Source organism: Equus caballus, chromosome 14 (genome assembly GCF_041296265.1).
Source record: "Equus caballus isolate H_3958 breed thoroughbred chromosome 14, TB-T2T, whole genome shotgun sequence".
Taxonomy (NCBI): domain Eukaryota; kingdom Metazoa; phylum Chordata; class Mammalia; order Perissodactyla; family Equidae; genus Equus; species Equus caballus.
Window position 1 is genome coordinate 51,079,615 of NC_091697.1, and position 26,407 is coordinate 51,106,021.

Genomic DNA, 26,407 nt, shown 5'->3' on the forward strand with positions numbered 1-26,407 from the left:
GGGACAGCGTGGCCGGTTCTCCGGAGCCACCTAGAGAGGTGACCACGGCCTGCGCCCCGTTTGGGGCAAATGGCTGGATGAGATGGCTCGGCTTCCCGAGGATTTGACCCCCGCCCGGAAGGAAATGGCCCTCGCATCCTAGGACCAATGCAACCTGTCCTGTGCCCAAACCCAGACGCTCACGCCTCAGAACCTAGAAGGGCGAAGCAAGGCGAGGGGCGGAACTCCGCAGGGGGCATGGTCTGGGCGTGGTCTAGGGAGGCGGGGCCTGGGCCTCCCGGTTCCGCAGAGGCAGGCTGCGTGCTTACGCAGCACGCACGACGGGGGTGGGGCAGGCGGCAGGGCGGGTGGCGGAGGCGCGGGGCCTTCTCCCGCTGCACCATGGCCAAGACCGTGGCCTATTTCTACGACCCCGACGTGGGCAACTTCCACTACGGTGAGGGATCAAGGTTATACGTGAGGGGTTTTGGGACGCGGAGGTTTCGAGGCGCGGGCTACAAGTCCAGGGATGGGAGCTGACGAACTCTCTTCTCCCACCCCAGGGGCCGGGCACCCTATGAAGCCCCATCGCTTGGCATTGACCCATAGTCTGGTCCTGCACTACGGTCTCTATAAGAAGATGATCGTGAGTCGTGCCTCCTCTGCTGGGGATTGAGGGTGGGGGCGAGCTGCGGCCCTAGGGATGGGTAGGCTGCGCTGAATGCACCAAGTGCGACCCACCCCTAGGCTGCGGGGGAGGCTGGATGGAAGGAACCAGGAGCACTCCCATGTGCAGAGTGTTGGTGGGTGCATCCTTTGACTTAATAGGAGTTACTTTTTCACCTTGGGTCAACCACCCTTTGACGTCGGGTGGACCAACCTTTGACCTAGGTTAGGGCGGAGTGGGGCTTGTTTGAAGACAGAAAGTATTTTCCTCCCTAGCATTTTAGGATGTGGGCAGTGCTGTGGCCTCAGGGAAGGGAGAGAGGCTGGATCACTGTATCTGGATGTGAGGTTACCCTCAGTTCCCACCCCTTTTCTGCGACCTGTCTTCACCTCCAAGGAGCTGGAGCTCCAGGGAGGGCTCCGAGGCCCTGTGTGTAAGTGTGATTGTGTGTGTGGAGGAGAGCAGGAGATGTCCTCGGTATGCCCTTTTCAACCTACAATACCCCTACACGGGTAATCACTACCCAACTCTCAGATAAACTGTCGCCAGCTTGGAATTTATAGCTGTGGTATGCAATTATAGCAGTTAAGCTAAGCCCTTATGCGTTACGAGGGGAATTAGTCAAGAGAATGAATGAGTGTCCACTGCTTGTGCTGAGGCACAGAGAAGTGAACTGATCGTAGAGAAGACTGAGGTGATGTTAATGCATGAATCTATGCATCCCTTGAAATCGTTTGCTGGTATGTATACCGGTGGCATTTTCTGGGAAGAGAAAAGCTTTTTGTTCTTGCCCAATTTCAAAAGAAGTATGTAGAATCCTCAAAAGATAATAAATCTCTGGCTTAGCACTTTGGCACTTTGGGTTTTAATTAGAAGGTTGTCATATATCCGATATTATTTGACTCCAAAATTAAGAAGAACTCAGAGGAGAGAGGAATCAGAGTCCAGGGGAGGAGATGACTATGGAAAGAATCAGAAATGGGAGATCCAGGGAACAGAGCAGGTGGATCAGGGCTCAAGGTTGAGAAGGTAAGAAAGGCAGGACTGGAGGTGGGAAGGAGAAGGGAAGCCCGTGGTCTTTAGGGGGCTTGATCATAATAAACCACCTGGCTAATCGGAGCCTCTCTTCAACTTTTGCCTCATAGAGTGTCAAGGATTGAGGGGTAACGGGACTGCTGTATGTAGTTTTGGACAGTCCTCAGGGCTGTGTTCAGTGTGGGTGGTCTTAGCCGCATGAGTGGGGCTGACTCTGCCTGGGTTCACCTTGTGTTTCCATCCTGAGGTCTTCAAGCCATACCAGGCATCCCAGCATGACATGTGCCGCTTCCACTCTGAAGACTACATCGACTTCCTGCAGAGAGTCAGCCCCACCAATATGCAAGGCTTCACCAAGAGCCTTAATGCCTTCAATGTGGGCGATGACTGGTGAGGGGAGGACTGGGACTTTTGATGCCAGGCACTTTGATGCCAGGCATTTCAAGGAGCATACTTGAGTGAGGTCTTGTGGCAGCAGTGGGAAGATATGAAGGGGGATCTACTTGTCAATGAATCATCATTTACGCATTTGTTTATTCAACAAATATTTATGGGTCATGCTGTAGGTCAGGCCCTGTGCTAAGTGCTGGGGAATGCAATAATAAATAATAACAGCAATGTTTTAATATTATAATTCTGCTAAGTCCAGTGAAGGAGAGGCATGTGACAGACTATGAGAGTGTATATATGGAAGAATTATCTAGCTTGGGAGTAATCTGGTCAGTGGAGGCTTCCTAGAGGAAATAATGAAGATTGAGCTGAGATCTGAAGAAAGAGTAGGAGGTAATTAGATGAAAGGTGGTTGGGAGGATAGAGAGTAAGGAGAGGAATGTCATGGGCAGTAGGGACAACATGTGCTAAGGGTGGGATAGCATATGACTCATTTGAGGAACAGAAAAAAGGCTGACCACAGAATCTGAAGAGAAGAGTAATCTGAATTGAGGCTAGAGATAGGCAGGGCCTTTAAAAAGTAAACAGCCCTATTAGGAATTGGGGTTTTTACCCCTACAGTAGAGGGAAGTCATCAAAGTATTTTAAAAAGCAAAAGAGTGATTTGACACGATCAGGTTTACATTGAGCTTGTATCATAGGAAAAGACTCAGAGTTAGGCCCCGTGGGGAAGGGAGTGGACAACGAAGATAAGCCATGATCCTTGCTCACATTCTGGTATACAGCCGTGAAAATACAGTGACCATAACAGCTACCTTTACTCAATTTATTTTTAAACTTTTTATTAGGGAAAATTTCAAATGTTTCTGAAAGTAGAATAGTACAGTGAACCCCCATAGATCCATCACCCAGCTACAACACTTATGAGCAAATGGCCAATCTTATTTCATCTGTATCCTCTCACATGAGATTATTTTAAAGCAAATCCCAGATGTCACATCCTTTTATCTGTAAATCCTTTATTGTGTATCTCCAAATGATACTCTTTAAAAAAAAAACAGTATCATTATGACACCTAAGACATTAACGGTAATTCCTTAATATCGCTGAATTTGCAATCAGTACTCAGATTTCTTCAATTGTCTCATAATTTTTCTTTTTTGCAGTTGACTTATTTAAATTAGGATCTAAACAAGGTCCACACATTGCATTTGGTTGTATGTATTTTGTCTCGTAAGACTTTTAATCTTTTATGTTTCCTTTTCTTCCTTGAATTTATTTCTTGAAGAAACCAGGCTGTAGATCCTGTAGAGTTTCCTCTAACAGCTACCATTTATTTATTTATTTTATTTATTGGTGAGGAAGATTGGCCCTGAGCTAACATCTGTGCCCATCTTCCTCTATTTTGGGACGCCTGCCACAGCATAGCTTGGTGAGTGGTGTGTAGGCCTGCACCCGGGATCTGAACCTGCGAACCCCAGGCTGCCAAAGCAGAGTGCGCAAACTTCACCACTATACCACTGGGCCGGCCCCCAGCTACCATTTATTGAGCGCTTACACTGCAGTGCTGAGGATTGCTAGTACATCCACTGAAGTCTCACGCTGTTAGATGTAATAGACCTTCGTTTGATGTTAGGCATAAGTAAATTGAAGGTTGAGGAGATTTAGGTAACTTAGCCAGAATCACATAACTGGTCAGTGCAGGTGGCAGGATTCAAATCCAGAGCCCAGGTTTTTAAACATGATGCTAATCTGGTTCCTTGAAAGATCTTATCAATAGACGAAGCCTGGGATGGAGGTTAGAAGGCATTGAGCACCTTCCTAACCTTATCCCCACACCCCTGCTGCATAGCTTCCCTTCCTAGAATGCCCTTTGTTCCTCATTCAGCCTCTCCAAGCCCTTCCCAGCCTTCACACCACCATGAAGCTTGATATCATGAAGCCTCTCTTGACCATGCCAGCCACAGAGGTCTGTCCTGCACACGCTGCCCTGCTCATTTGGTGTTCAGTCACGTGCTGTCTTAAGAGGTTCTTGGTTTTTTGTTATTGTGGTTGCTGCTCTTTCTGAGTTCACTTTATAGGTCTGGGAACGCAGAGTCAGCCCTCAGGTCACAGCCGCGGCCCTGTAAACGCTCTCTGTGCAGTTAGGGAATACTACCACTGGGCCTTTTGCACTGCATCAGTTGTGCCATCAAACTTAAGCTACAGTTATGCTCATCTGTGTTTCAGTTGAGAATCAGGGATTCTCTTTTTTTCCCTCCTTTTAATGAGTTTATGATTATTTGCAAAGTAATCCAATATAAAAAGCCAAATTGTACTACAAGGCTTTTAATGAAAAAAAAAAAAGTAAAAGAAGCAGACCTAGACCTGTCTCCCCGCTATGAACCCCTCTCCCCAGTGGCAGCCGCTTTCAGTGTCTTTAGCTGTTTCTTCTGGTGTTACTCTTTGGATTTCAAAATAATAATACTCATCTACTATTGTTACTAATGATTTGTAATACTTAGGTAATGCCTACTGTGTGTCAGGTACTGTTCTAAATGCTTTACAGCCATTTGCTCATTTAATCTCAAGAAACCCTATGAAGCAGGGTGTGTTGTGGTCTCCTTCTTACAGACGAGGACACTTAGGCACAAAAAGGTTAGACAGCTGGCCCAGCCTCATGATCCTTAGTAGGCGTTTAAGAGTCAAGGTTTGAACCTAGGTAGTCTGGCTCCAGAATCTGGGCTTTTAATCATACTAACATACTCTACAGCCTCTTATAACTTGCTTGTGTTGCTATTTCTTCATTTATCAATTTTAGGCATTGTCTATCAAGCTCTTAGTATGGTAGATGAGCATTAGTCTCTCATACCATCACCCTGGCTTCTCCTCCCCTCCCAGCTTCACAATATAGTTATATCACAATTTTTATTAAATAAGTATTCTGTGTTTACATTATTATAGCTTTGAAAGATTCATTTATTATGGAGCCAAATAGTATACTATGATTTCATCTTTTTTCTTGTACAACTTTCTGTTTTTCCTGGAGCTGATAATTGCATTGTTTTTTCATTTGTTTATTTTTCTAGGTGTCAATCACTAATTCTTCCCAAACCCTTTGAGAAACTCTAAAACTCCTTACAGTTCTCTTTTCACATGGTCAAATGTGTCAGCTGCACTGTTTTCCTTAGAGACCTAAGACTAGGGATTTTTAAGCTTTTCCCTTTTTAAAAGTCAGATGTTTTGGCCAGCCCTGGTGGCCTAGTGGTGAAGTTCAGTGCGCTCTGCTTTGGCTGCCTGGGTTTGGTTCCTGGGTGTGGCCCTACACCACTGTCAGTGGCCATGCTGTGATGGCAGCCCGCATACAAAATAGAGGAAGATTGGCAATAGATGTTAGCTCAGGGAGAATCTTCCTCAGCAAAAAGAGGAAGATTGGCAACAAATGTTAGTTCCGGGTGAATCTTCCTCAGGGGAAAAAAAAAGTCAGGTTTTTGAAGGTATAATTTGCATACAGTAAAATTCACCCTTTTTAGGTATATAGTTCTCAGAGTTCTGACAGAATGTATTGAGATATAGATTATTTCCATGATCCCACAAAGGTCCCTCATACCCTTTTGTAGTCAATTCTTTCTCTCCACTTTAGCTCCACGCAACTACTGATCTGAGGTCTGTCCCTATATTTTGCCTTTTCAAGAGTGTTATATAAATAGGGCCATATAGTATATAACCTTTTTATCAAGAATGAAGATGGTAATAATTATAGCTAACATTTATTAAAGGCTTACTAGGTACCACACACTTGTGTTAAAGGCTGTCTGTGGGTTATCTCATCATTATTACTATTTCACATATATAGGAATAAAACTCTTAAAAATGTGTGACTATAAAGAATATTATTGAACATTATGTTAAAATGTGGTACACATAGAAGAATCTTTTAAGAAAAACAAAGTTCATGTTCTCTCTCAACTTATTTCCCTTTCATGTGTGTGCTCAAGTACTTAGGAGCTGCCTACTTCTCTCCCCAGCTAGGTCATAAACTCCCTAACAGAATTCAGTGCTTCTTTACTTCCCATCTAGTGCCTTGCACAGAGCTTGGTACATGGTTTGGTCTAAAATATTTGTTGAATAAATTTGCAGATAACTCTGGTGTGTAGGAGGGGGAGAGAGGGTTATGGAAGAATGGAGATTGGAGGGGTGTGGGGTGGAGAGAGAGGCGTAGGAAGGGCCTGGACAAAGGTAAAGGGGCTCCAACTTGTTCCTCTTTCCTGCAGTCCAGTGTTTCCCGGGCTCTTTGAGTTCTGCTCTCGTTATACAGGCGCATCTCTGCAAGGAGCAACCCAGTTGAACAACAAGGTGACAATAGCCCAAGTCCTGTTCCCCCTTTCCTGTGGGTGCCTGGACTCAAGGCCTCAGCCCTCACCCTGAGCTCCCAGTTTTGGGGGTGGGCAGGAGGAGGACTATGAATTGGGTGTTTGTCTTTCAGATCTGTGATATTGCCATCAACTGGGCTGGTGGTCTGCACCATGCCAAGAAGTTTGAGGTGAGTGAGGAGGTGATGGGGGAGACACTGGCTACCCTAGGGAAGGTGGTCAGAATGACAGTAGGGGGTAGCTCGGTGGAAGAATTGTTCCTTTCTTTGTAAGACCACTATCTCACCATAGGCCTCTGGCTTCTGCTATGTCAATGACATTGTGATTGGCATCCTGGAGCTCCTCAAGTAAGTAGCCCAGGAGGAGACCTGTGGGGGGAACTTAAAGACTCTTGGCTGAGGAGGTCTCTTAGACTTCCCTGGCTCTGGCCCTGACCTCCAGCCGCACACTAGCTTCTCCCAAGTTCTTGATGCTTTCCTCAGGCTGCCTCTTCCTTTACTCTGCTGCAGATTCCCTGCGCCTGCTCACATTTCAGTCTTCTCTGCACATCCCTCTCCTGTCCCTGACTCCAGGCTGGAGCCTCAGGGTAACCCTTAGGTAACTGGTGGTATTAGGTTTCAGGTGACTTGGGCCAGAGCAGACTCTTCATAATTCCATACCTTGTGTTTGGTAGGAGTGGGTTGGGAGTTTTTTCTTCCTGGGGTTCACCTCTGCCTCAGACCCTGGCTTCGCCCTCACCCCAGGTACCACCCTCGGGTGCTCTACATTGATATTGACATCCACCATGGTGACGGGGTTCAGGAAGCCTTCTACCTCACTGACCGGGTCATGACCGTGTCCTTCCACAAATACGGAAACTATTTCTTCCCTGGCACAGGTATGGGAATAGGGACGGCCGTCTCCTTCACACCCCTCAGCTCTTTACCATGACTGCCTCCTTCTCAGACTTCAGGTCTCAGCTCAGATGGCCCCTCCTCAGGGAAGCCTTTCCTGACTGCCCCAGTTAACGTAATCACCTCATTCCCCATTACTCTATCATGTCACTCTGCCTGTTTCTCTCAGAGCACTCACTCCTATTTGTATTTACTGTGGTGTTTTGTTTTGTTTACTGTCTCCCTCCTGTTCGTGCCCACCCCCAAGAAGCTAAGCTTGGTGGGATTTCATTCATTTCAATTGTTCTCTTTACTGCTGTATCCCCAGTGTCCAGTACACAGCTTGACTCATAGTAGGCCCTCAGAAAGTATTAGTTGAATGAATGCAAGCTGCAAGAGACTTAGTGGCTCTAGGGAGTGTGTGGTGGAGGAATGTAGATGGAGTGAGAGGCCCTCAGTGCATGGGTTGGGGTTGGAGCAGCTGAGTTGTGGATGCCTCCTGTCCATGGCTGCCACTTCCTACCTCCCACTTCCCTATAGGTGACATGTATGAAGTTGGAGCAGAGAGTGGCCGCTACTACTGTCTCAATGTGCCGCTGCGGGATGGCATTGATGACCAGAGTAAGTACTGAAGTCTTCTCCCTGCTCACTCGTCCTTTTTTCTCTCCTTGAGTTAACCTCTTCTGCCTGGTATTGTCTGCTGTTGAGCCAGGTGTCCTTAAGGATGAATGGCCTTCAGAGGGACCATGAACCCCCCAGGAATTATATGCAACATATTATGTGTATGTGCATTTTTCTGGGAGAAGAGTCATTAGCTTTTATCAGTCACTTGGAGGGGTCTGGGACCCCTTCCAGAAGTTCAGAACCAATCGTTTGGTTCTTTGGGTTGCCCCTTTCCTGAGCTGCACGCTCTCTCAACCCCTTTTCCTTTTGTTCCCTGTCTCCCCATCCCCTTGGGGTGCCAGGTGCCCATCTTTGGCCCTCTCCCAGGTTACAAGCACCTTTTCCAGCCAGTTATCAGCCAGGTGGTGGAATTCTACCAACCCACGTGCATTGTGCTCCAGGTAATACTGTCAGTGCCTCCTCAGGGGGCTCTGCCTGGGCTAGGGAGAAGAGGGCAGGGAAGGGGAGAGCCCCAAGGTTGGTAGTGGAAGGGAAATGAAGGACATCTGGGGCATTCTGCTCAGTTATCTCACTGCAGCTGCCTGGCCTTTGCTTTTTGCAGTGTGGAGCTGACTCACTGGGCTGTGATCGATTGGGCTGCTTCAACCTCAGTATTCGAGGACATGGGTGAGCCTTGCCCTCCTCCACTCCCCCAGGGTTTCAAGTGGCCTTGGGCCTCAATACATGGCAGTTGGGGAATAGGCCTCACCTCCTCTTGGGAATCAGAAATAGCTACAAATTTTACTTGAACCAGAAATGTCACCTTGAACAGGGTTCCACAGCTGGTCATTCATTTACAATAGGTTTTTACTAAGCACCTGTTATGTTCCAGGCATTGTACTAGGAGATGGAGATGCAATGGGGAAACTCCCATGGAGTTTACAGGTTAGTGTAGGAAACAGACAAAAAATGAGTAAGCCAACAAAATAAGTAGATTGTTATAAGTCTATGGAGGAAAGAGATAGAAAGGTAGCATGCAGGATAACAGTGGGGAGCCTACTTTAGATAGCATGATTTGGAAAGGATTTTCTGAGAGGGTGAAATTTCAGCTGAGGTGTGGGGGCTAAAAGGAGCGAGCCATAAGAGGAGGAGAGAGGTCTGTCCCAAGCAGTGAGCAGGGCCCACACAGAGGCCCTGAGGCAGGAAGAGCTGGTATAGCAGGGGAGATGAAGTAAAACCAGTGAGACAAGAACACAGGGAGCAAGCTGGAGGTGGTGTGAAGGGGGTCTGAGAAGTCGGCAGTGGCAAGTTGTGCAGAGCCTTTAGACCCTGGTAAGGCATCTGGATTATATTTCAAATATGATGGGAAACCTTTGAAAGATTTTAAGCAGGGAAGTGCCAACTCGTGTCTTAAAGTGACTGCTCTGACTGCTGAATGGAGAAAGGCTTGGGGTGGGAGTGGAACAGGAGTGGACGTGGGAAGACCAGTTAGGAAGCTCTTGGTGTTTAGGCAGGAGATGTGGTGCTCGGCTAAGGTGGAGGAGGAGGCAATGGAGAGAAGTAGATGATTTGAGTTAGATTTTGAGGCTAGAACTGACAGCATTTGTTGGTGCATCTATGAGAATAGTTGATTAACAGTTGGGGTGCCAGGGTGGGTGTTGAGCAGGACAGAGGTGGGAGTGCGCTTTATTTTAAAATTTTTATTGAGACACAACATGTATATAATTAAGTGCATGTATCTCAAGGGTATGACTCAATGAATTTCACTACCTCGATCAAGACGTAGAACATTTTTAGTTCCCTTGTTCCCCTTCCCAGGCAATACCTAGAGGTGTATACTTTGGCTTTTGGTAATTTCCTCCACCCATTCCTCTGGTTCTTTTTAACAGGGAGTGTGTCGAATACGTCAAGAGCTTCAATATTCCTCTACTGGTGCTAGGTGGTGGTGGCTATACTGTCCGAAATGTTGCCCGCTGCTGGTGAGCACAGTCCCTGATTTTCCTCCTCCCTGTCATCCAGTGTGTGAGGTAGGGGCTCCCTGAGAGATGGCCAGGTGGGCACTTCAGCCCACTTGCTCAGCCTTTCCCCCTCTGCTGGTTGGTTTCAGGACGTATGAGACATCGTTGCTGGTAGAAGAGGCCATTAGTGAGGAGCTTCCCTATAGTGGTAAGGACCACCCCGTGATACACACAGGTTTGTGTATGTATACACAGGAAGGCTATTCTCACAAGACTCCAAAATGGCCTGGTTTGAAGGCAGATGGGAAATTTGATACTTTTAGAGCTCTGCAGACTAAATCCCTGGGCTCAGAGCAGGGAAAAGATTGGGCAGCTATTGTGTAGGGGTTTTGAATGGGAAGGGAAGAGATTGGGAAGTCTGGGGACCTGCCTGTCTGTCTCTGAGACATACCTCCTTCTCCTAATCTCCCTTCCCCACTAAGAATACTTCGAGTACTTTGCCCCGGACTTCACGCTCCATCCAGATGTCAGCACCCGCATCGAGAATCAGAACTCACGCCAGGTCAGCAGCTCAAAGAAGCTGAACACAAGGGTTGGGGAGCCCAGGAGAGGTCCAGGATGTGGGAAATCTGAGAAGCCAGAGAAGAGAAGAAAGTTCTCAGCCATCACTATCACTATTATCAGCTAGGAGGCAAACCAGTTTAAAGTAGAGGCAAACGGAGTTGGGAAGAGGGACACTTATCAGGTAGGGGACTCGAACTAGGATTTGAAATAGAATTAAAACTAGGACAGTAGGGGTGAAAGGCAGCTACAAGGGTAGATGCCCTGGGAATCACTGGGAGCTGCTCACTCTCTATTCCTTATTCCCAACCAGTATCTGGACCAGATCCGCCAGACAATCTTTGAAAACCTGAAGATGCTGAACCATGCGCCTAGCGTCCAGATTCATGATGTGCCTGCAGACCTCCTGACCTATGACAGGACTGATGAGGCTGATGCAGAGGAGAGGGGTCCAGAGGAGAACTACAGCAGGTCTGGGGGCAGGGACTGGAGAGCAGGGGAAAATGGCAGGCTTGTTGGGAAGGTTAGGAGGGAAAAAGTAAATTGGAAGGCATTAGCTTAATTGTCCCTGGCTTATCTCCTTCAGTATGCCTACTCTTTGGTCTGCTGCAATTCCACACTCTTTTTTTGCCCTGTTTTTAATGATGTAAGTAACATATGTTTATTGTAAAAATTTTAAACAGCACCAAAATATGATGTTTGCTTTTCACATAATCCTAGACCCATTCCACAAAGTAACTACTGTTAATAGTTTGAGTTGTATCTTTTCAGACAGACTTTTTTCTATAGATTACAAGTATACTATTCAACATGCACATATAAACACAAACACACATATACACTCATTCTCAGAATTTGTGTAGTTTTTTTTTTTTAATGCAAGTTGGGTCATTCTATACATATTGCTCTACAACTTATGGCTGGTTCTTTTTTTTTAGCAAAACAATGTATCTTTCCACGTCAATATATATAGATCTACTTCATTATTTTATCAACTGTATAATATTCTGTTGTGTGGATGCAGTATAATTTAATCAAGTATCACTGATGGACATTTACATTATTTCCCATTTTTTCCCTATTAAAAAGAATGTGGGGGTGAGCTCCCATACATATATATCTTTGCATGCTTGTTTGAGCGGGTTAGATTCCTAGAGTTGTTGCTGCTAGGTCAAAGGCTGTGTACACTAAAATTTCTTATATTTGCTGCCAACTTGCCTTTCAAAAAGTCTGTAATAGTTTATATTCTTGCCAGTATTTTACTCACTCCTTCCAGGTTCTGAGCTGGATAGGTCACTGCCTGTATACTGCTCTCTAAGGCCCTTTGATTTCTTTCCTCTGTTAATTTTTTCAGGTGTGATAATTGTGTTGTGGTTATTTTTTTTAAGTCTGTATCTTTCTGTGATACATATTAAAGTATTTACAGATGCCATGAATTAGGGAAAAAAGAGACTTGGATAGAAATTTTTTAAAATCCCCAAACGGGCTTTTCTGAAAAATGAAGGGAAAAGACAACGAATCCAGAAGTGCAGAAACAGATGCACTTAATGGAGAACAGATTTCCTTATGTGATTGAGGGATAACCACAGCTGGACACCTGCAGGACGCTTGGTCCTGCTCCCACACAGTGTTAGAGGTTTGAGCTGGCTCTGCTGCAGAGTCTGATGGACTTCTCAGTCTCTTTCAGAATCTGCTTTTCTGTCTTGGAGTTCAGGCTTCCAGATCTTTCCTCTGGTCCTGGGCTTTACTGCTCAGACCCTTGGGACTACTCCAACCCTCCTCCTCCATGAATACCCCCTTATTCCTACTTCTCTTTTTTTAAAGATTGGCACCTGAGCTAACATCTCTTGCCAGTCTTCTTTCTTTTTTCTTCTTCTCCCCAAAGCCACCCCCAGTACATAGCTGTATATTCTAGTTGTGAGTGCCTCTGGTTGTGCTGTGTGGGACGCCACCTCAGCATGGCCTGATGAGCGGTGCCATGTCCGCGCCCAGGATCCGAACCCAGAAAACCCCAGGCCACTGAGAGCACGCAAACTTAACCACTCGGCCACAGGGCCAGCCCGTTATTCCCACTTCTGTTTAAGGAGGTATCTGAACACCTTGCCTCAGGGATTCCTTTTTGACCCATCATCTCCTTCTCAGCTTCTCTAGGTCTCTGAGGCTTGACTTTTGGAAATAGATTTTCTTTGACTTAAAAACAGGTAAAAACTTGCTTTTAAGCTCTTCCTTTTGGTAAAGGTTGTCTTTTTCATCTATAGTTCCAGGCTGGTGTCTGGGCCTAGTCTCTGCATTATACCGCCCCCTCTCAACAGCCAGCAGACGCCTCAGTCCTCTTCCTGTCCTAAGCCCTAACTCACTGTCAGACCACCCACTGAGTTCCTGTTCTTTGATGCCTATATCTCCAGCTTGCATATCATTTGCTGAGTGGTAATGATGAGTTACCACTTTTTGTGGGTTTGCTAAGCACCAGATTCAATACTAAGTGTTTTATATTAAATCGTACATATCATCATGTCATCATTCTGCTGCCGTCAGGCAACCCTAAGAGGTGGCTGTTATCCTTAAATTACCAGAAGAAGAATCTAGGACTCAGAGAGGTTAAATAACTTTCCGAAGGTCCCACAGCTAGTTAAATAACAGAGCTGAGATTCAAACCCAAGTCTCTGACTCCACACCCTTAACCTTGTGCACTTAGAGGTAACTGAGACATTGCTTACCAGGCAGATAAGGCCTTTCCTGACTTAGTTCCCCAGCTTCTCTTTGATGACTTTCTCTCTTCTTTCTCAGTGTCAGCTGTGGGCAAGAAAATTCAGTTATCAGTTATTCATATTCTCCAAGAGAATAGTTTTCAAAAAAGAAAGGAACCAGTATTGAGTACTTATTGGGCCCTATGTTGCTTTCACATCCCTTCACTCACTACAGGTTTATAATATCCTGTCACTCCTCTGCTTGAAACTTCCCTTTCCATTGCGCTGAGAAGAAAATCCTAATTTCTGACCATGGGTTTAAAAGGCCCTGCATGCTGGCCCTTACCTACCTCCCTGGGCTACATCTCTGACTACTCTCCTCCATGCACACTACTCCCAGCCATCCTGGCCTCCTTGCTCTTACTGGAATACATCAGTCTCCTTCCGCCTTACAAGGTCTGTTGTTGGTTTTCTTGCAGCTTGCAATGGTCTTCCTGAGATCTTTGCCTGGCCAGCACCTTCTCAGACTTTGGGTCTTAGCTTCTTAAAACAGCTTTCTCTAATAATCCTGTTTGAAATTTTACCCTTTTCCTCCCATCACTCTTAGTCACATCCCTTTATATCATTTTATTCATAACATTTTCCACCATCTGAAATCATATTTATTTGCTTACTTTGTTGGTTATTGTCAGTCTCATTTATTAGGTATGTTTTTTGAGATAGGCAGATATTTTGTCTGACTTATTCTCTACTGCATTGCTAGGTCTTGTAACAGTGTCTGGCACAGAGTAGTCTCAGTGGTTATTGACTACATGAATGGACGAATGACGAGTGATTAGTCTCTACCAACAGAAGGAGAAGAGTGGTTCTCTGACAAAGGGGGCCTGAGAAATGGCTCCAGTGAGCGTGCCTATGTGGGAGAAGATTGGAAGTTGGAGAGTGGGACCCTGACCTCTCTCCCCTTGTTTTGCAGGCCAGAGGCACCCAATGAATTCTATGATGGAGACCATGACAACGACAAGGAAAGCGACGTGGAGATTTAAGAGCGGCTAGGCTTGCTGTGTCCTAAGGAATTCCTTTTTACCTCTTGGTTGGGTGGGAGGGAAAAGGTGTGGCTCCCCCAGCCCTGGACTGGTCACCTTCAGGGCTTTTACCAACACTAGGGGAGGGTTTAAAGACCACATCTGGTTCTTGAACCAAATATCCCCTTTCCTCTCCTTCCCAAGGCCTAACAATGGTACCTATTAGGGATTGGATGGGGACAAGGATAGCTGTCTGTCTCTAGGACATCCTGAGCAGTGGGCCCTAGAAGCCAGTCCCAGCCCCGCTGACCCCCTTATTCCTTCCCTGCTTCCCTCCAATCCAGAGACCTTGAGGGCTGAGGAGTAATAGGACTGAGGTTGCCTCTGACTTCCTCCTTTCCTGGATTCTACTGCAGGCTTTGCTTCCAGTGCAGGTGAAGATTGAGGGATTTTAGGAGGCTCTGGCTCCCTAACACCTTAACCCCAGATCATGGGAAGTACGATTTTGAGTTGGGGGAGGATGTCAAAATGTCCTGTTCTGACTTTTGGCTTTATGTCCATTTTACCACTGTTTTTATCCAATAAACCAAGTTGGTATTTTTTGTACCTTTTGCCTTTCTGAGAATATTCTTAATTTTTGCTAGCTGCCTAGATATGAAGGGAGAGGAAATGGAATTGATGATGTATATAATAAAAATCATAGTTAACATTCCTTCAGCACTTAGGTATATGTATTCAACATGGATTATCTTACTCATATAGGGACTTAATAGAACCTTCTGGTTACGAGTTAGACAGACCTGGGCAGATCAGTATCTTAAGAGAGGGAGTAGAGGATAACTTCAGGTTTTTGAACCTGGGCATTTGAAATGGTGATGCTAGTTGGTGAAGATACACTGAGATAAAACATGTCAAGTGCTTAGCACAGTGCCTGCCGTAAGTAGTTGCTCATTATCTTAACTGTCTATGTGAAGAACGATGCTAGATACTGTAGTAGCCAAAACATGGACCCTTCCCTGGAGGAGTTTACAATCCACTAAGGAGTGAGATAAAGGCTATAGGAGATGTGGAAAGTGGTACAAGAAAGAAGAGTAATAGCTGGGTCACTGCTTCTGTGCTTTGATCTTGTCTTTCCTCAACACTCCAGCTTAGAAAGTAAGTAGCTTTTGAACGTTTTTGGACAAATTGAGTTCGAAGTGTGGGCTGGACAGCTCTATGCAACTTTCCATCAAGCAAACAGAAAGTGGAACACGAGGTGAAGGCCAAATTTAGGGTCCAGCCAGCTTGGCAGAGTCCCTGTAATATAGCAGGCCCTAGACAGCAGTAGGGGCTCTAGAATGAGGCACTGACTCTACCCTCCAGGGATGTACATTTGAAATCTTGCTAGCTGTGGGCAAAATAATTTGGTCCATACTTTGAGGGCCTACTAGGTGCCATATACTTTTCACACATGAGACAGATGTACCTGAGAGAATGGATGACATTACTGAGGAGGAAGTCAAGCTAGAAGAGCAAAGAACATACTCTCGGAGAACACCTGTTCTTTTCACTCAGGTTTGGTTTCTGTCAGTAGGGAATCCTGGTTAAGCATAGGGCTTCGCTGTCAGACTAACCTGGGTTTAAATTTTCTATCACTTAATTACTTGTCCTTAGGCAAGTCACTTCAACTCTCAAAGTTCAAATTTACTATCTGTAAAATGGTGAGACTAGTGGGATTTATCACATGGCATTGTGAGGATTCACTGAGAAAATAAGAGTGTTTTGTATAGTTGCTGGCAGAGAGCAAGTGCATTGTAAATGGTAACTATTATTACTATTTAGGCACACGTTGGCAGTAAGTAGTTTTTCTAGATAAGAAACACAACTAGAAAATAGCAGATCTGCAATTCAAAACGAGGTAATCCAACTCCAGAGCTAGTCAAGTTCCAGTCTAGCACTTGCCTTGGACCAAGCTCTGTTCTTGGCACCGTAGCTTTCAATATATGGTGGCTGACATTTCTTTTTCATGTGCGTCCTTGGTATGGCCCACATGAAAACTGTATTATCCTGGAAAGCCCAGCACAAAATTACCTGCCAAGAAGACAGTTTCATGCAATTTTTGGTTCAGATAATATTCTGGGCTGGGGTGTGAGAGGGTCCAGGTTTTACAGCCACGTGGGCACTGCGTGGGAGAGATGAGGCCTGCGCCGCTCCACCCGCCAGGGGGCGCCGTTCCGGGTTGCGGCCGCGGAGAGTTGCACCGCCCGCTCAGCACCCCCCGACGTGAGTCCGAATGGTTAGGCCCGCCGGGCAGGTAGCGCGTTTCCGCGGCTTCCCTCCACCCCCGTCCCTTCCCCCATTGGTAGGGGCTGCGGGTCCGGGCGGAAGTGGGGCAGGCGGGCGGGAGCTAGGCGTCGCCGTTGTATATTCATGAGGCGTGCGCAGCCGGCATGCTAATGAGGCGGGGCGCGGCGGCGGGCAGAGGAGCTGCTGGGCGGCGGCGGCGGCGGCGGCGGGCTCGGAGCTGCCTGGCGGGAGCGGCGTAGGCGCGGGGTCGCTCTCCAGCGCGAACCTGGACATGGAGCCGCCCGGCGGGGGCCTGGGGCCCGGCCGCGGGACCCGGGACAAGAAGAAGGGCCGGAGCCCGGACGAGCTGCCCTCGGCGGGAGGCGACGGCGGCAAATCCAAGAAATTTGTGAGTGTCCCTCCCACCCGGCTCTCTCAGCCTGGCCCCGTAACCGCCCACTGGAGCCCGGAGACCCCAGCAGTCGGCCCCAGGGGTTCACGCCCGTCTCTAGGGAGCCGCCCCCGCGCCTCCCTTCCTCCTTTTCCTCGGTCCTGGGCTCCGCAGCCCAACATCCTACCCCTCCGGGACCTCAGGGAGCCCCGGAGTCCCACCCGGCTCTTGCCCCGGCCACCCGGGGCTTCCTTCGTCCCCCAGCCGGCACGCTCTGCCCTCCGCCCCCGTAGCCCCGGCCGGTCTCAGCCTCATCTCCTCTCTCTCTCAGCCCCACTTCCTTTCTTCTTCCTCTATTGCCCGAGGTATCACTATCTTGGTCCTCTGTGCTTTTCCGGGTCCGTTTTCTCTTATTACCCTTCCCCCCTCTTTTGATCGTCTCTTATTTGCTTCTCCAAAGGTCACTTCCTTGTCTCAGATTGATCCCTTTCACCTGCTAACTTTCCTCCCGCCTAGTCCCCCCTCTGGGCCCTCAGCCCGGTGTCACCTGATAATTCTTCCCCACAGGAATGTTACCTGGCTTGAGCCTTGCCCTCTCTCCTCCCTTGGACGTGTCCTTGTGATTGCAGGAGCGGGGTGCTGCCCAGGTGATATGGTCATTGGCCATGACGTTAATTTGCTTCCCAGTATTTCTCTATCCAGAGAACCTGTCTCTTTGCCCTGTTGCTTAGCACTTTTCAGGTTGTTAGGACTTCTCATGCTTATGCCCTTCTTGACCTAGGATGGTGATAAACCTCCCCCGTGGGGAGGAAGTTAGACGGCAATTTCAAGAAGTTTGTGCTTAATTGAATTGCTTTTCATGCATTTCCTGTGATAACCATCCTCTACTCTTCTGCCACCTCCTGTGCCCCAAGGCTACTGAGATTCCTCTTCCTACCTGTAGAAGAGTATTGCTTTCCTCAGGTGCCAGTTACTTCCAATCCGAGTCTGAAGGAATACTGATAGTCATATAACACTGTCATTTTTCTTTACCTTTGCCCGCACTAAATCTTCTTTTTTACTCCTCTCTCCAAGGAGCTATTTTTTTGCTGCTTACCGTGAAAGCTTTGAAAGACACGGGGCACTATCCCAGAGAGAAAAAGAGGCTTGTATCTTAATAATCATTTGGTAGTTTTTTAGTTTTCCTGTCCAGGTAATTACACCCCTACTCCAGTGTCTCTTTTTGCTAAACAAATGGCTTCTCTTTCCTCTTTCCTCTTTCTTTCTCTTATCCCTACTCCTTAGCATTCTGACCCAACTCCCCAAGTTTGGGAAGAAAACTGATAAAGTGATAGAAACAGGAAGAACATGTTGCTTTGGGACCTAGAGGGTTGAAATGTGGAGAGTATTAAACAGAATTAAAATAGTGACTCATCTCTTCCTATTTCTAGCAAGGCAGGTGCTTCTGGACTGTCCTTTCCAGTGACTTACAGGCTGTCAATAACTCCCTGTTTTTGTCTGGCCAACATCTTTCTTTCCAGAAATGCAGGGTAAATAGTAGTGATGACCCTCCCCGTATGGTGACTAAAGCAACATTTACCTGTTTCTTTAGGATAAGAATCAACCCTCTAGTTAGAGAGCTTTTCTTCTAAGACTTAAGTTCTAGGGCCCATATTTCTTCTATTTCTGTATCTTTTTGTTTTGTTTTTGTTTCCATGGGTACTGTTTGACCTTCCTCACCCAAATTTCAACTGTTCCTGCTGATTTATAGCGACCTCTGTGACTTGTAAATGTTTTTCAAGTGCTTAATAGAATTTTATATGTGTTTTTTAATCTAACACTTGTTAGATCACAAATTTGTTCACAAATTTGTGAAATCTACTAAGTGTGTGGTGCTGAAAGGTGAGATAGCTGAAGAGACTCAACTTCTTTTCACCTGTTTTTTGGAGTGTCCACAGAGTCTTGTATATGCTGAGTGGATTTGGCTTAGAGCTGTTGGTATTTACTTTAGAGAAGGTGGAGCTGAACCAAGTTCTCCTTTTCTTTCAGAGGTGTTGGTCTTAACTCTTAACCTGCTGAATTTTAAAAACTATGTGCCATTGCATTGCAGAGAATTGCATTGGTAGCTAGGGGATTGAAAAGTTTCCAGGAAAGTAGTGCTTCTTACCCCCTTTATTGCCGACTATAACGTACCTCAAGGCATCAAAATATTCTCTTTCTCATTGCTCTTTTTATGAGAACTCTGTGGAAATGAGAGATTAGGAAGAGCGTTGCAGTCCACTTCTGTTTGTGTCAGTGTATGTATTTGGGGGTAGGTAGAGTGGGTGAGATTGCTCATGCACTTTCCTTACCCATGGCTTAGTTTTGTTGAACTATAGGCTAAAAGTGAACTCAGAGATGTTTCGCCTACTCCACCTTTTCTAGAGCGCGTCCTCTGGAACTCCGTTAAGAATGTACTTTATAAAACTGCACTGGTTTGTAACTTAGTGTGTGCAAAGGTTGTTTATTTGCATCTGAGGGGTTACTGATCCTTTTAGCTGATACATACCTTTCCAGGCTTATGCAGGTTCAAAATACAGATCAGCTCATGAGAACAGAGCTCACAAATTGCCTGAGATTTCCTCTTATCCCCTGAGGCATCTTGTGCAGAAAAGACATGGAGTCTGAGTTTAAAAAGTGTTGGGAATTATCTTTTAAAAACATGTGGTGGTTAGAGATGCTCACGTGTGTGGCTGAAGCCAGGCTGCTTGGTATTCCCCGTTGGTTCTTCATAAGTCTATCTTCTCCTGGGCCATGAGCATATATATCCCTTCTTGAGCATTATTCCATGTCCTTTCAGAAGTCCTTAAGATGAAGTAAAATAAAAACTCTAAATGAACTGAGTGTTTTCTGACTTTTCAGCAGTGATGAATGTGGCCGTCAAGTACACTGATTTCTGAAATATGTGCAAGGGGAGTGAGTAAAACCAGGATGTTAGGAGGCTGGGGTATTTCTCCATTGTATAGACTGCATACCTTCTCATACAATCAAGAAATACATTCTAAGAAAGAATGTCGTTTCCCAGTTCAGCTAGGAGCATAATTTTATAAAACATGAATTTTAGTGTGGGGTTAGAGAGAATAGAAGATATATAGTTTTTAAAATCTTGTTTAATTTTGGATACCTATGTTGAATGATTACCATGTTGTAGTTTCATGTCCTTCTAAAAGCAAAGTGATAGTGGAAGTATAAATGTTTAGTTGTAGACCCCTGTCTCTCCAAAATGAGAGCAGTCAAAGGTGAAGGATACCAAGCAGAAGTTTGAACAGATATTAGGAAAGGTAGAGAATATGAAGGAAGTGGAGTCGTCCGTGCCGGTATCTGCTTCTCTCCCCTTTATTAAAGAAGATGTTAACTTTACTCCAAAAGGTCGCAGAAAACCAAGGAGTATACAGAGAGCTTTATGCAAGTCATGGGTTTTTTTGAAAGATGATAAACACAAGGATTACTTAGTTTGGAAAGAGGGAGAGGAGCCTACAGGAATGTTATTTAGATGTTTGAGATGACAGAATGATACCTTAAAAATTTCTGCCCTTCTTCCTGCCTTGTGTTTAAAGAAACAGACCAGAGATCCACTTGATAGTCTTACTTTTGCTTGTCTCAAAGGACATCCTCCCTCACAGGAGGTGAAACTGAGGGAATGCCTCTGAATTAAAATCTCTGCCCTGGGAGAGCTGGTAAATGTTGGGATCCTTTTATAAAAAAGAGCTGTAAATTTATGACCTGTAAATTATGTTTACTATAAAAGCTAAGTAAATAGTAATAAGTGAAGTGGGAAGTGCTTTAACTTTGTTGATGGGCTTATGGGTCAGAATAGACTAATTTTATTTCTTTTTTATAATTTCTATTGTTTATTTTAAAATTTTATTTATTTATTTTTTGAAGAAGATTAGCCCTGAGCTAACGTCTGCTGCCAATCCTCCTCTTTTTGTTGAGGAAGACAGGCCCTGAGCTAACATCCATGCCCATCTTCCTCCACTTTGTATGTGGGACACCTACCACAGCATGGCTTGCCAAGCGGTGCCATGTCCGCACCTGGGATCCAAACTAACGAACCCCAGGCCACCGAAGCAGAATGTGCGAACTTAACCGCTGCGCCACCGGGCTGGCCCCCAAATTTTATTTCTTGTATGGTGGAGTAACCTTTTGATATTCCCTGGGGCCCTCAGTGTGTTTTATAAATGGATTGCCAAGTTATTCTTGGAGAGTGTTCTATTTTCAGTGAAACATAATAGAGGCTTAACAAATAAGGTTATGCCACATATGATTTAGAAGAACAGGTTAAAATCATGTTTATTAATAAGAAATACTAGATATTATAGAGAAACAAAGAGTTTGTATAGGCGGGTGGTATTTTCTCCCATTTTATGTCTCAGTTAGCTGAAATGATTTATGACTACAAAAGCATCCCTATTTTGAAACAAATTTTGTATTACTGAAGTGTTTTTCTTGATTATGTTGAGCCTCCTATTCTAATCACTTTTGTTTGAAAATAGTAGGAAAAACTTCACCTCTTGCTAACTAGCAAAGTGGCATTGTGTGTTTGCCCCTAGTTAGGGTGAGATGAGATAGTCAGCCCTCTCCCCATGCAGACGAAGCTGCCTAGCGGCTCCTCCCTCTTTGTTTTCATTCCCTCCCTGCTTCTCTAGGGGCCGGTTCAAGTCCCTTGGACACCCTGGCCTTTGGGGAATCAGGAGCAGTAAAAGCTGTTGATACTAAAATTTCTTAAAACCTCGAAGGATATTTTAATCCCTTTGAACATATTTTACCTTATTTTCTACCTTTTTCTTTTGCAAATACAGTTTTTAGAATCAAGGAACCCTTTGTAAGAAAGTAAAAGAATTGCTGAAGGAAAAGAAAAATATGAGAACAGTATTTTAATGAATTTTACCACCAATTACAGGATAACTCTGGGTGAATCATTGTTCTTTCGACTGAGATTCTTACTTCCATTCATTATTAAAGCTTGTTATGAATGGTAGCCTTAAAATTTTAGAGTTGGAAGGAACTTTAAATGTCATCAAGCCCAAACACCCACTCAGTACAGCAGTGCCTTCTCACAGTTGTAGGTTGGAAACATCAGGGGGCTAAGGGGTGGAAATTGGATAAGTGAATGGAGGAGGAGAAGCAGAAATTTTGGATTCTACATTTCCTTTAGGAAATTTTAGGATCTTAGAGTAGCTTGAGTAGTAAAAAGGGATGATTTGAGAGGAGCAGATAGGCCAGAAGCTATGAGATTGAGAGGGAAAAGATTGAAGAAACGGGCTCTCTGTTGCTTGGCTTTGTGACAGTTAGGGAGTGTCAATTTGTCCTTTAAATATTTGCTTAAATTTCTTTCCTCCAAGAAGGGGGACAGAACAGATAAGGGGACACGAAGGAGAATAAGCATAACGGAACTGATTGAAGAGAAACACATGGCAGCCTTCCGTGGCAGCGTTCTTATGTGGAAGACGGGAAGTCCCTTCCACAGTGGTGGTTTTAAGTGCTCCTTGGGCAGTAGCTGCTTGATCATTTTGTTAGGGTAGCAGATAGAGTTTATGGGGTCCTGAATTTTTTTTCTGGATTTCTCATTCCGTGACTTATTCCCTGTTTTAGGAATAGTGTGTGAAGGCATACGATTTGCATTTTCTTTTAAGATTTAACATACGTTAAGGACCCAACAGAGGATGATTTCTAAGCCATATTTGATCCTAAAGTTCACGGAAAACAAAGGAATACACCTTGGTAAGTGGGCTTACATTTCAGCTATAGCTGCTGTTTTTTTTTTTTATGTTAGAACTTTAGGGTCAAGTGAAAAAGATAACCCTCACTTGCTTTTTTTTTTTCGTGGAGTAAGTCCACACTTTATTCAGGGGTCTTCGCCTTTTTTTTGCCACAGACCCTTTGGCCATCACCTCCTTTTTTTTCACAGCTTTATTGATGTATAATTAACGTACAATAAACTACACATATTTAGTTACAATTTGTGAAACCATTACCACAATCAAGATAATGAATATATCTGTCGCCCTCAAAAGTTTCCTCCTGCCCCTTTGTAATCTCTCCTTCTCACCCCTCTCTGTGCCCCCATCCCCAGGTAACTACTGATTTGCGTTCTGTAACTATAGATTAGTTTTTATTTTCTATAAGTTTACATAAATGGAATCATACAACATGAACCCTTTTTTCTGGCTTCTTTCAGCATAATGTATGTTAACACATATTAATAGCTCATTTTTTATTGCTGAGTTTATGTTATATGGATTCACCGTAATTTGTTTATTCATTTACCTGTTGATAGGCATTTGGGTGTTTCCAGTTTGGGGTTGTTTTGTTTGCTTGGGGTTTTTTTTGCTGTTTATATTCACGTACAAATGTTTTTCTGGACATATGCCTTCATTTCTCTTTTGTAAATGCCTAGGAGTGGAATGACTCCTACAACCTAGGAGTGGAAGGGCTGTTTAACTTTTGAAGAAATTGCCCAACTGTTTTCCAAAGAGCTTGTACCATTTTACATTCCCACAAGCAATATATGAATTTTAGTTCCTTCCCAACTCTTGGTATGATCAGTCCTAAATGTTAGCCATTCTAGTGGCTGTGTGGTGGTATCTCAGTGTGGCTTTAATTTGCATTTCCGTAATGATGTTGAGCATCTTTTCAAGTTCTTACTCACTGTCTGCATATCTCCCTTGAAGTGTCTGTTTAAAATTTTTGCCCATTTAAATTTTTTTATTATAGTCTAAATATAAGTCCTTTGTTGGATATATGTTTTGCAAATATTTTCTTCCTCCTGTGACTTGCCTTTTCGTTTTCTTAACAGTGTGTTTTTAAGAAGAAAAGTGTTTAATTTTGATGAAGTCTAATTAATTTTTTTCCTTTTGCTTTTTGTGTCTCATTTCAAAAATCTTTGCTAAAATCAGTCACTAAGATTTTCTCCTCTGTTTTCTTCTAAAAGTTTTATAGATTTAGCTCTTAAATTCTCTTTGCTACTGTGGATATGAGCCACATTCCACACATTCTCTTTGGGGTGTAAATTTTCACCTGTAGACAAGACAGAACGTTTCTGATACTCTTAGGATTGGTAACGTTTGAGATTCCATTTATCCTGAAAGCATTTTCATCTTCTTATGTGGTGTTACAAACCTTTTGTTTTCCTATACTCAGTGTGCTACAGGTTGTATAATGCCAGTCTTCCTATCTATAAATATTAATGAATGTTCAACATCTTTATAGATAAGAAGATTAATTCACTCCAGACTGGAAGGATAGGGAGTACTGATAGCAATAACAGTGACAATAATAATAGCAGTTGTTGGTTGCATACTTACTGTAGCCCTAGCACTGTGCTAAAGGGCTTTAGATTCATTATCTCATTAATCTCCACATCAACCTTATAAATAGGTACTATTGTTATTCCCATTTTATAGATAATTAAACTCAGTGAGATCAAGCAACTTGCTTTAGGTCAGAACTAGGTATAACTGATTAAAAAAAAAACAGTATGTTATTATTCACCACATTGTGCTGACAGTTTACAAGTGTCCAGTTTTTGCGCTGGCAGTATAAAAGAGTATTCACTGCTAGAAATTTCATAGAAAATTTTGATGGTATCTCTTTTGACAACTACCGTCTATTAAAATTGGACGCTCCTCTAGTTCAGTTGATGGGAAAGAGGTATTGGGTCTAGATGTACAAAGTGCAGAGGCTAAATGCCTGACTGCTTTTTGCATTTGGTAATTTAGACTCTGAAACCATTGCAAGAATCTTAATTAACCTTTCTTATCTTAGGCACGAAAAAGTAGCTGTTACAGTGCATGCAAAACCTATCTTTCCCCTGGCTCATGAGTTATTAAGAAGTTGTCAATTAGTATTTTTTAAAATGTAACCTTATCTCCTTTTAAAGTAGAACAGTTCTAACAGCCTCACCTGTTAGGAATTTTAGTTGTTTAAATTGCTGAGAGCAGCAGGTAGTGATGACAAAAGGGGAGGAGGAAGCTGTTGCTAGACTATTTCTGTGGTTATCTTCTCTATATTTTAGTATTGGCATATGGTGTTCTTAAAGACCTCTCTTTGTGGCCCTCAAACTTGAATGTAAGGATTGCAAATGGCTAATAACTCCAGGGTCTCTTCTGAGTCTGGAGACTGCTGAAGTTTGTTCTTGAGACTTGGCAGTTATTTGCCTGTGGTTAATAATTAAGACATTGCCACAGAGATCCAGGTACCTGGAACTAGGATTTTCTGTATGCCTGGTGGCAAAGAGTAGAGAATAGTTTCTCTTGTTTGTCTGAACCTACATGGATCTACCCTAGATCCAAAAGACTGATCAAGAAGTCATGTGGTTGTCCTATCAAGTTCAGTCCCTGCTTTTTAAGAGATTGTAATCTCAGCCAAGTCTGTAGAAGAATGGGTAGGAAAAGCTCTAAGGCCATGAGCAAAGACTGTAAAAGCTCTAGAAATTCAGAGAAGTGAAGGAATTAAGTGAAAAGATTACTGGACTCAGAGTCAGAAGACCTAGGCTTTAGTATCTTAGAATGCTGGAGGTGAAAAGGATGCTAAAAATTATTTCATTCAAAGCCTTTATTTTACAGATTCAGAAATGTGGGCCTAGAGAAAGGATCTGTCCAAATTTACGACTAGACCTGGGACTAGAGCCCCATCTCCCACTTCCGCTGAAGTGTTCTTTCTGTATACTTTGTTTACTCTGACATTGCTACTAATCAATCGTGTGACCTCTGGGTACATCACTCCACTTTTCCTGGTCTGTTCTTGTAAAATTAGAGAGTTGGAATGAATGATTTCAAAGGTCTGTACTAATGTCCCAAATTCTGTCAATGATCCAGAATATAATTGTAGGCAGTGCTAATTAGCTTCACATAAGATGAGGGACATGAGAGGCCCTGGAAGGAAATCCAGGGAGTGCTGGGGAAGAGGAAAGAGGGATTTTATGGGGTGGGGAGCAGTGTGAACCGAAGCTCAGAGGTGTGAATGTGTGGCTGTAGTAAAGAGAAATGGCCTGTTATAGCAGTCAAGAGGATTAATGGGAGAGAAATCATTTCAGAAACATGAAGCCACTTCGTAGAGATGATTTTATCCCTAGGAAGGGCTTTTAGGTTCTCTTTCCGTAGAAACTTGCAGAAAGCAGGACTGAAAATAAGCATTTTGTCACATGTCATAATGCATGTTGATTCAGTTTTTGGCCATGTGAATGTATGATGCTGACAGTTATTAAATCAGCATATCCAAGAATATTAATAGATTAGTGTTAAGGTTCCAGCAAATTGTTTCTGCTGCCTAGGTGGAGTTTACGTAGTTACATTTGTTTGATTTCCCGTCCTTTAATTTCCAATTTTAATACATCCATCTTTTCAGACTTTCAGGGGTTAATCTAGATTTTTAAAAATGTGGCTCTCTTCAGCTAGATCTCAAACCTATATAGCCAAATTGTGGGCTCAGCTGGGAAGTGCCATTGTGGGAATGTTCTGAGCCTATCTTTGGGCCCTATTGTTTCTTCTAAACGTTCTGTAGTATAGTATATATGGGTTTTGATTGCAGGCTTATTTGAAGTGTTCTTTAGTCTTTCTTGGATGCAAAAAAAATGAAAAAATAGAGAGAGAGAGAGACAGAGATA

At 44.2% G+C, this 26,407-nt stretch overlaps 2 protein-coding genes and 1 long non-coding RNA gene across 5 annotated transcripts in view; 2 read left to right on the forward strand and 1 right to left on the reverse strand.

The window, feature by feature from the left end:
- The first annotated feature begins 147 nt into the window (after positions 1–147).
- HDAC3 (histone deacetylase 3) lies at positions 148–14,732 on the forward strand. 2 transcript variants are annotated; one of them, XM_001503978.6, is made up of 15 exons: positions 148–436; positions 543–625; positions 1,929–2,071; positions 6,325–6,406; positions 6,537–6,593; positions 6,715–6,770; positions 7,167–7,300; positions 7,836–7,916; positions 8,286–8,359; positions 8,521–8,585; positions 9,788–9,877; positions 10,006–10,064; positions 10,339–10,418; positions 10,731–10,888; positions 14,078–14,732. In XM_001503978.6, exons 1-15 carry the CDS (start codon positions 148–150, stop codon positions 14,145–14,147), a joined length of 1,521 nt encoding a protein of 506 aa, XP_001504028.2. In that variant the 3' UTR covers positions 14,148–14,732. The 2 variants fall into 2 exon arrangements, 1 of the variants encoding a protein (XP_001504028.2); XR_011425540.1 differs by lacking the exon at positions 10,339–10,418.
- On the reverse strand, positions 9,579–18,161 carry LOC138917471 (uncharacterized). Its single transcript, XR_011425544.1, has 4 exons — positions 17,720–18,161; positions 17,359–17,559; positions 13,135–13,210; positions 9,579–10,485 (listed from the first exon to the last, which is right to left on the reverse strand). It is a non-coding gene; the product is annotated as an uncharacterized lncRNA (long non-coding RNA).
- Positions 16,570–26,407, forward strand: part of DIAPH1 (diaphanous related formin 1) — a 102,244-nt gene continuing 92,406 nt past the window's right edge. The window contains exon 1 of one of the 2 annotated variants that reach the window (XM_070234046.1): positions 16,570–16,800. In XM_070234046.1, coding sequence (XP_070090147.1) covers positions 16,684–16,800 — 117 coding nt within the window. In that variant the 5' untranslated portion in view covers positions 16,570–16,683. The remainder of the gene's footprint in view (positions 16,801–26,407) is intronic. The other variant, XM_070234045.1, reaches the window with a different exon arrangement.

What these genes read in the sequence shown, in the direction of transcription:
- HDAC3 (XM_001503978.6), top strand. Translation starts at nt 148, where the DNA reads ATGCAACCTGTCCTGTGCCCAAACCCAGACGCTCACGCCTCAGAACCT. An exon ending in AGAATCAGAACTCACGCCAG is followed by an intron (nt 10,419 to 10,730) that starts GTCAGCAGCTCA and finishes ATTCCCAACCAG; the next exon opens with TATCTGGACCAGATCCGCCA. An exon ending in CCAGAGGAGAACTACAGCAG is followed by an intron (nt 10,889 to 14,077) that starts GTCTGGGGGCAG and finishes CTTGTTTTGCAG; the next exon opens with GCCAGAGGCACCCAATGAAT.